Source organism: Helianthus annuus, chromosome 14 (genome assembly GCF_002127325.2).
Source record: "Helianthus annuus cultivar XRQ/B chromosome 14, HanXRQr2.0-SUNRISE, whole genome shotgun sequence".
NCBI classification, from domain to species: Eukaryota; Viridiplantae; Streptophyta; class Magnoliopsida; order Asterales; family Asteraceae; genus Helianthus; species Helianthus annuus.
This window is the reverse complement of record NC_035446.2, coordinates 112,607,284-112,617,741: the sequence shown is the minus strand read 5'-3', so window position 1 is coordinate 112,617,741 and position 10,458 is coordinate 112,607,284. Positions and strand designations below refer to the sequence as shown.

General features: G+C 33.2%; 1 protein-coding gene across 1 annotated transcript; it reads left to right on the top strand.

Annotated features, from left to right (window-relative positions):
* The first annotated feature begins 970 nt into the window (after positions 1-970).
* Positions 971-4,411, top strand: LOC110905748 (probable serine/threonine-protein kinase PBL11). The gene is made up of 7 exons (XM_022151275.2): positions 971-1,599; positions 1,695-1,898; positions 2,056-2,124; positions 2,208-2,276; positions 2,368-2,430; positions 2,536-2,858; positions 3,872-4,411. The coding sequence occupies exons 1-7, from the start codon at positions 1,380-1,382 to the stop codon at positions 4,349-4,351; spliced, it is 1,428 nt and encodes a 475-aa protein (XP_022006967.1). The 5' UTR covers positions 971-1,379; the 3' UTR covers positions 4,352-4,411.
* The last annotated feature ends 6,047 nt before the right edge of the window (positions 4,412-10,458 follow it).

Here is a 10,458-nt window from a genome sequence, read left to right as displayed (position 1 = left end):
ATCAGAGTTATTTTTAGGTAGGCCAAAATTCACGTTTAACCACACCCATAACTGACCTGCTATAGCCTTCAAAACCGATTAACCATAACCACCATAAATAATCGGTTATGGTTATAGTTATCTATTAACCGACATTGTTGTTATGGTTTTGGTTTTGGGCCAAAACCGACCCATTAACACCCCTTCAGTAGGAAGCAGATGTCTTATTTCTGATATTTTTTGTTATTTAAAATTTCTCCAATTCTAAAAGGGGGCCGGAACACAAATTGTTTTTTGAAAAAAAAAAGATCCTTTTTCAGCTTTAAAAAGTAAAAAAAAAAAAAAATAACAATATAGATGTAACTGTTTTGTTTCTCACTAATTTAGTAATTTCTGGTTACATCCACATAAAAAGTGAATAATTTAGTTAATTTTTCGTTTTTATTTATATAAACTTACTCATGTGTAAACTATATACAGAGATAACATAACCTACACATGTAGATCACGATACAAATTAAAACCCAAATGAACAGATTACATTCATCATTTCATATGAATGTGTATATAAGAGGCATACAAATTATAATATATGAAAAGTAAACATTTATAAATTTGGTCTCACGATAGTTTTGTATTATGTAATTATCATACCCTATTTGAAAAATACTAACAAGTATTTTTTTCAATAATAATACTAAATCGACACATCATATCAACTCATCATTTGAATGTGTAATTACTACCAAAACAATAATACTAAAGTGGGTCAAATTATTCTACAAACGCTTCTAATTGTAAGAAGTGTAAGAAATATTTATATAGTGACAAGTGTCCAATAAACTAAAATTAAACCCACTACATCACCACCAAAAACCTAAACACCCACCCCCACCCCACCCAAAAACCTAAACCCCACCCCCTCGGAATTTTTTTTTTTTTTTTTTGGGGGGGGGGGGGGGTTAGGTTTTGGTGGTGGTGGATGTTTAAGTTTTTTTTTTTTTTTTTTTTTTTTTGTAGTGGGTTTTTTAGGTTATTGGACATTTGTCACTTTATAAATCATTCTTACACTTTTTACAATTAGGATCCTTTGTATTTGATCCTAATCCATACTAAAGTAATTGATAAATAAGTAACTTTCCCGTTAACTTTATTAATTAGCCTGAAAACAACTTACACGTATTAAAATATAAACCATGTCACAATACGACAGATATGAATCAACATGTAACAATTTAAATTGCCGGCTAATGTTAAAAAAGAAAACCACAATGCCCCTAATACCTCATCTAATGAACATCTATTTGCGTACATGAACAAGAACAAACAACTCAAATGAAAAAGAACATATGAGCAATTATGGGAATGTAGATCTTGATTTTTATTAATACAACAACTTCATGTCACAAATGGCGGATAAGCGGCCGGTTATTTCATCGTCACAGCCGGAACCACCATTTTCGAGTCATGAAAAGCTTCCAAGTTCAATCATTGCGAACAAGTATTTATGGGTAACTTTGGTTGTTTGTTGTTTCATCCTCTTTGTTTCCATTGTGTTATGTTTATGTAATAAGAAAAAGGTTTTAGCGCGATTCAAGCGAATAAGGGAGACCAAGAAAGGTTAGTTAAAATGAGTTAATAGTTTTTATCATTATTCATGCATCCCTTAATTATGTGTTTAATATTAATCCGATTTTGTGATTTTATGCACGTAGATAAGATAGATGCTGATGAGTTGATGTTGAGGAAATTTCAAGTCGAAGAGCTTGAGACCGCTACAAATAATTTTGCTGAAGAGTGTTTGGTGGGATCCGGTGCATTTGGAAACGTGTACAAAGGAACATTTGAAGGGGATGTAACCCTAGCCATCAAAAAGGCGCGTGATGATTCCTACACAAGCATACAAGAATTTCGAAATGGTAAATCCTATCACTACTATAATTTCGACAACCAAAACCGTCTTTAAGGTGTTTAGCGATGAATTATGTGAAAATAATGTCGTCGCTAATCACTTTTTGCGGCCTTTTGTCATGCTTCAATTTTTATTAGTTAATCATTTTTTGTTACTTAAAATAGAGGTAAAGCTAATCTCGAAGGTGAAGCATCCGAACCTCGTTGGTCTAGTCGGCTATTGTGAAGAAACCGGTTTGTAAAACCCTATCTTTTATCGTTAAGTCTATAATACTACCATTAATCGATATACATCGTTGTTTTGAATCCGTATACAGGAAGAAAGGGAGTGCAAATATTGGTTTACGAATACGTCCCGAATGGATCATTGCTTGAACATATTGTGGGTATGTTTTTAATAAAAATAAAAAGCCATTTAACGATATTTATTGGAACATATAAGTCTTGATTAGCCCTAACAGAAAAAGTTGTTAAAAGGTAGGGACAGAAAGCCCTTAACATGGAAGCAAAGAGTAAATATAGCCATTCAAGCTGCTAAAGGTAAGCATGTATCTTTACAAGCAACAAAACCGAACCAAACCGAACCGTATGTTACTTATTTGTAATGGTTCTACATTCATCATGAGCTTTTTTTCACATTTTCAGGCATCGCTCATTTACACGAAGGGATTAAACCGAGTATAATCCACCGAGACATAAAACCGAGCAATATTCTAATTGGAAATGGGTTCGAAGCCAAAGTTTCTGATTTTGGGTTAGTTAGATCGGGCCCAGTTGGGGATAACTCGTATGTTAGTAGCCAAATCAAAGGGACACCGGGTTACCTTGACCCAGCGTATTGTACAAGCTTTCATTTGAGCCCGTTTAGTGATGTTTATAGCTTTGGAGTTATTTTATTACAACTCATTGCGGCTCGACCAGCCGTTGACTCGAATAGGAGTCGCTCCAATTATCATATTATCGATTGGGTAAGAAAGATTCCGGTTTGATTGAAGTTTGCATTTTGAAAAGTGAAACGTTACAAAAAATATATATAGGGGTGCAAAAGCGATTAAGTTGGTTTTTTAAAAAGTTTTGGACAAACTGCTAATGGAACCAGCCAGTTGGGCGGTTTGGTCGGACCACCGATTTAACAGGTTTGGCCAGATTATTTTATTACGAGTAAACTTCTATTTTGCTCCCTGTAGTTTAGTCATTTGAATGGTTTTGCCTCAATCTTTTAAAAATAGCCATTTTACTCCCTGATCTATGAAGTCCATCACGATTTCACTCCCCACCCCAAACAACATCCATTTTAAACGTTAAAAATTGTCACGTGCATAATACATGATGGACAATTATGACCATGACTAGACCAATACCTAGACTGAAACTTGACAGTTTTCAACGTTTAAAATGGATGCCGTTTGGGGCGGGGAGTCGTGATAAGCTTCATAGATCAGGGAGTAAAATGACTATTTTTAAAGGATTTGGACAAAACTGTTAAAACGACCAAACCACAGAGAGCAAAATGGAAGTTTACTCTTTATTACATTTTCAAAATCATTAATTTGTGTTTGAACTTTTAAAATAATATAGAAAGTTCATTAAAATAATACATATACGTTACTACATTTTAAAAATGATTACATTATACAAATACTTACTAATTACGTTTAACGGCGAGCTTGGTTTAAACAGCTGGTTTATCCTTGACTGAACCGTTTCGATGGTTCGGTCGTTTTAATAGCTTATCGACACTCGGCTAAAATTGGACACTATATGCATCATAGGCTTGCATTCTACAACATATTATAAGGCATGATATTGTACCATACAAGCTTCCAATATAGATAATACAAATATGAGACACATAAAATATAATGATACAGCCGACCCTCCTAGATGATTTTAAATTGGCTTTGTAGTTAATATATTATAATAAATTTATGTACTAATTTAGGAATTAAAAACGTTAAATATAAATATATATTTTCTCCAGGCGAGGCCTCATTTAGAGCGAGGAAATGTTGAAGAAATCTTGGATGCAAATCTATTGCTAGAGCCATGCAACATGGATATCATGCTCAAAATGGGAAGATTGGGCCTAAGGTGCGTTGTCAAAGAGCCCAAACAAAGGCCCACCATGAGACAAGTATACAAAGAGTTAGAGACAACTCTTTGGTCAGCTAATAGCAACGTTTCGCGGCAAGTGACACCGCGGTCTTCAACGGAGTCCGTCAGTGGTAGGTCATTGGAACTCCGAAAGGGTCACGTGATGGATCACGATAGTTCGGTAAGTCTAGATGGCGTTGGGCTTCAAAGATTTCGTGTAGACATTGATAGTCTCTCTTTTCAGAGCGCGAGCTTGAGATGTTTAGAACCCGATAATCTTGTTTTTCATGTTGATGAGGAGGGTAGAGCCGTTGATGAGGAATTGAGCTTTTGTATGGATGAATATTTGAGTATACCCCGCGATTGATATACAAGATTGTATAAAAAAAAATGTTTTTGTTAATTATATAAGTTGTGTTTTTAGTCGTTTGTGGTTATATTAGTGTTTTTAGTTTGTGATTATAATATAGTATGAATTCGACCAATGGAAAATAAAACATTATTATGATATGTTTAAATGAAACTACCTGGAAGGTATGTTAAAAAGAATGACTAATAGACCCATTCAACTCATTTGATGATTAATATGACTAATAGTGTTCGTTTCATGGATTATAATGGAATTGGAATGAGAATTCGCACAGAAATTGAAATTTGATTTGTAATTTAGGTGTGTCTGTTTTGCAAAATGGAATGAAATCTGGTCGTAATTACTAATTAGAATATAGATTCCATTCCTTATAATATTGTTCAATTCCAATTCATTTTCTAGTTGAAACCAACAAAATAAGAGGTGAAATCAACATTTCAGTTCTATTAAGGTTCCATCTCATACTGTGAAATGAACACTGGTGACTTGGTAAATCATAGATGCATTATGTTTCTGGGGTTAGATATCATGGGAAGAGGAGGAAAACGCCACCACAATTTGAAGACACCCCAGGGGTATGAGACCATCAGTTGTTGTAACCTATGATCACCTCACTGCGTATAAAGTTTAAGGATTCATCAATTCAGAGTTTGAAACCCCATAAACTCCATATGTGAAAGGTGATGGTTTTGAACCCCACAAATGATCTGATATTATGATGTCATATAGACACCATAAATCATAAATGAAAAACAAAATCTTAAATATTTTATCTTTCATATATTGTAGTTGTTTCTTCTTCTTTGCTACAATTTTACTATAGTTTTTTTTTTTTCTAATTCAGAGTTGGGAATTAAGATCAAAGGTAAAGGATCAAATAAAAATAATATTAACGTAAACGTACGCATTGAGGGAAAAAACAAAAAGTGGCGGTGTCACTTTTGGGTGGTGGTGGGGGTGGGTGTTTAGGTTTTGGGTGGTGGTGTAGTGGGTTTAGGTTTTAGGTTATTGGATACTTGTAACTCTATAAAGCCTTCTTACATTTTTTACAATTAGGAGCCTTTGTAGAATAACTTAGTGTTGATGTCTGATTGTAATTTGTTATGCTTATTAAAATTTAGGATCAATGCATTATTTATGTTTGTTCCAGTTTTTAAAATTTAGGATCAGTGCATGATTTGTAATGAGTTTTGGTTTTAAAAAATCTGAAGAGATATCTAATTTGAATTTGTTACGACTTTATGATCAATACCAAATTGTAAGAAAAAAGAGATTTAATTTCAATAACTCGACTTGCCAAAACAAAGAAAAAAGAGGTTTTGGGGTCAACCCGACATTGATTTTTTTGTTAATGAATTAGGAATTGTTAATGTTGATTTTAATACAAACTAGTGGTATCAATCCGGCGCGATGCGCCTTTGCTGGAGTTTGGTTTGGCTCATTCGTAGCGGTGTAGGCACTTGCAAACTCTAAAAAAAATGTGTTGTACAAATCTGTTTAAGTTAAACTAAACTGGTACAAATACATAATTTCTAAATTGTTACAAATACAACGAACCCGCTGGAACTAATGCCACAAAAGGAGGGTACCAGCCGAATACACGGGGGTTTCGTCGAGACACGTGTAAGAACCAAGGTAAATCTTAAAATGCGTTGAACTTTGTGTTTGTTTTCCATCACCACAAAGTAGCATTGGTTGTTTGCAAATACCCTCAAACAACGGGGCTGTTCAAGTATATATTTTTTTACTAAAAATTAAGTTGTAACAAAGTGACATCTTAGAAGAATCCTCTTTTCCATCTTGCAAATAAGGTACCTTTACACTTGATCCGCACACACTTATCATTCAAAGAGCTGTAATGTCAAGGAATAAACCTAAAAAAGTGAACTGGCCAAAATAAAAATAAAAAACTTTCTTGCAAGATATTTAGTTCATTACATCTAACAAAACGTACAAGTTGGTGACATTTTGATGTAATAAACCTTCAAAAGAAATACATGATATTAACTATGACACGAATAAGACAAGTTATTAACCAAATCGAACTGAATAATTAATACGAATGGATCGGACACAGTTACGGTAAGAGAAGAGGAAACTAACATTGACTATACGGATGAAAATGACGAATCTATCATCTTCAATTTCAGGCATAGCAAGCAGCCAACGGGCGTTGGAACTGACCAGCTTGCGTTCCTTTATATGTCTGGTGGTGGAATTGCACATGTCTCTAATGAATAACCATGATAAGATAAATATCTGATGATGATGCTATAAAAGCGATTTACCAAAACAAATGACATTTTTTTTGTTAGCGTGCATATGATAAGTTCATACAAGAATAACATATAGAAACAAAGCTACAGCCCAAGAAATAAAAAAAAAAAAACACGAGTACAGCAAATGACCCACACATAACAATTGGTGTCCCTAAATTGTCCATTATCTTGTATTAGTCATCTTAACATCTCACAGACATTTTGTCGAGCAGGTGGTATGCATGTATTAAATACAAATTTGAATTTTTAAAAGGTCAAAATTAAGAGTAGGTAGTAAGTAATCTGGCATCAAAACACACATCAATGCACAAAAGGATTAAAAAAAAAGTAGATAATGTTGTAAAACAATGGTCTATTAGCTACTAATATATAATTATATAAACATGAGAACAAAACTATAAAATCATGTAGAGAATAGAACATGGAGAATTCTTATTCATTAATCAATCTTCACCATATACAAAATGCTTCTATATATTTAGGCATATACATTAATACAAAGAAAATAAAGAGATATGAGTTATGTATGTGGAGAGTCACCATATAAATGACTCATTCATAACACTCCCCCTTGACTATCCACATACTTTCAATACGCTTGGTGAAACTGCCTCGTTAAAAACCTTGCTAGGAAAACCCAGTGGGACAAAACCTCAGCTAAGGGAAAAAGAGTGCAGCACGTATTTTCTTATTCTGATACTTCTGGATCAGGTATGTTGCCTCGTTAAAAACCTTACTAAGAAAACCCAATGGGACAAAACTTAGTTAAGGGAAAAAGAGTGCAACTTAAAAAATCTCCCCCTCATTATAATATGTATCCTTTAAGTAACATGTGTCCATCTTCCTCGAATGTTACTCAAAACTTTTGTAGAATAATTTGTTGTTTGATGCCTTGAAGTGCAATACTTTATATTGAGTAATGTTGTAAAATCTTCTTGTGAGACTTCTAGTGCTTCCTCTTGCAAACAAATACCATAAGATCCACTACTATGTTGTGTTACTTCTTTACACCTACAAGACTAACGAAACTAGATTTCATAGGTTAGTAAAATATAAACACATATCATTCTTACCTTTAGGGTATCGACATATCTGCTTTACCATTCAAATGTCTCCTCATTGTACATGTGCTATATCATGTTGATAAATTCAAATAAGAAAAACATATTATGCATAGATAGAAAGAAATATTAATGCACAATTGCACTTTAGCCATGGTACTTTTAGAATGAGAATCCCTACTTTGGTAGGAGATGATAATAGTCATTTCTTATAAAAAATGACTTAACAACCTTTAACATACTTTAAGGTTCAACTATGTCCATACTAAAATATCCAAACATCATCTTCTAGATGTACTTGAGGGATTAGTAAAATATGATTACATATATACTCAAACTGCAGTTTGAGTAGTAATTAGACCGTGCCAAGGTCATTCAAAAATTCTCCCTCTAAAAGCTCGACAATTTCTCTCAATGATGCCTAGAATCATTACTGTAAATTGCGATTATAGTGAACTTTTAAAAGTAGAATGTTCATAGAACATGGCTAATTTAATTAAACTTATATCCCTCTTTATGTGAATATCTCGAGTTGTACAACACTGACCCAACTATTTTAGTCCATACGTATTTTGTCAACTTCATATAATACGTTCTTGCGGTTTTTACATCATTAATGCTTCTAGCATTATCAATCCATGAGGGAATTCTTTCTATCTTATCCAAATATGCATGTGCTTTCACTCTTAGAAGTTTTGCTATATAAACTTGCCCTTTTAACACATAGATATATCTATATCATATGCAAAAATATCAAGAACACTTGCTTTTATCTCCAAAATTCATATTGTACCATGTTTGTACACAATGTACATTGAGATGCCATAATAACCAGGTACACATTTTCTATGTATGTTTATTGGAGTATTGGTGCACTATAATTACATCCATAAGGTGTTTCAATTAACCTCTTAAGCACTCAAATGCTTTAGGATACTCATGGGGAGTTCCAGTTATATTCAATTCAATAACATATACAACATGTATATGTATTCAGATCTGAATTTATATAATAATCATAATAATCTCGAGAACTTATTTTATATGACTTAGTATTAAGTGATACATAACTTTCATAAGACGCGTGTCAATTCTCTTTTATATATTACCAGACTAATAAGATATTGGAAAGTCAATGCATCCACCACTGAAGAATACGTTTTCTCATGATCAATCATAGGTATTTGTGAAAATTCTCGTGCCACCAATTTTGACTTATATAACTTAATTTGATTTTCACATGATTCGCGTAAAGACACTTTTGTATCCAGCATATTTTACAACTTCAGTTGTATGGACTGTTGGTCCAGAAACTTTCCATTTCATTAGAGAACTAAACTCTGCCTTATTTGCGTCTTTCTATTTTGGCCAATCATTTCTTAATATTCATTCTTAGGCAGATCTTAAATCTTGATCCTCATCATTTAATCATTTTAAGCGCTACAATATATACAAAAGTATAACGACGTCGATTTTTATTTCGATTCCATACATATCTTAGACATGATACAACTTAGCGAGATCTCTTTTTTTTCAGGTACCTGAGGTTCTTCTTGAACCATCATGTCTATTGTCCCTTCAGGGGATCTTATTACTATAACCTCGACTTGACCATCTTAATTACTTGCTCCAATTTTCGAGGAATTTTATTGTTAGAATCAACTAGTCTACCACGCTATAGGCGTGCAATAGACTCATTACAAAAATATGTGGTTATCCTCTTGGGACACAAAGATAACTGGAGCATAAGCAGTTGATTATGTGACTTACTTGGTCACTCTATTTAGGTCAGTGAACTTGTCTGGTAATTTGTTCTTTAATATTGGTAAATGAATTATACTTTAAACTTCTAGTTCATAGTTTAAAGTCTGAGGATCAAGTTGACATGATAATTCATTTTTACTTTTCACTTTCCAACTGCTTGTTATCTCCCCCTAATGTTGGGAACATTCATTCACTAAAGTGAAAACCAATGAGCCATAAACGAATTTCTCACTAACGGCTTTAAGTATTTAATCATAGACGATTATTTATACCCAACATATTCTCAAACTTTTTAGAAGTCCCATCTTTGTGCGGTGTGGTGGATGAGTTTCAATATATGTCGCATAACCAAAATCTTTGATGAGACATCTTTGGTTCCTGACCAAAAACCAACTGTATAGGGAGAACTATAACTTATTGGCTTGATGTGAACTGATGGTACTATATATAAAATTACATGTACCTAATCGAACTTTTACTCCTCTCATGATCATTGGCTTTGTAACCAATAGTAAACGTTTAGTGATTATCTCAACAATAACACTTATTCCAATGATTGTTAATAATTTGTGAATCAAATTCATTATTATCAAATAAATATACTAATCTGGATTAATACGCTTGCTGTCACATTAGCTAAGCCGCAATCACACAAGCTTCAGGTTGTGGATTTGATAACCATTTAGACGATGCATCGATTTTAAAATACTAAATGGTATCATGTTTGTATATTTATTTCCGTTATCATTTCCAGAATATTTGGGGATTCACACCCTACTTTTGTTGATCAGTACTTAACTTCACTTGAGAGCAAACATGACATGTATAATTATCAAGATAATCTTCTGGTTCTTCGATACTTTTCACATCATCATTAATGACTCGGTGTGGTCTAACCGGTCATGCCAACTAACTAAATACTTATGATCCATAAACCTTTGGATTATGATCGCATATGTATTACTTGCACGTATGTAATACAAAATGTAAGATACAAGAG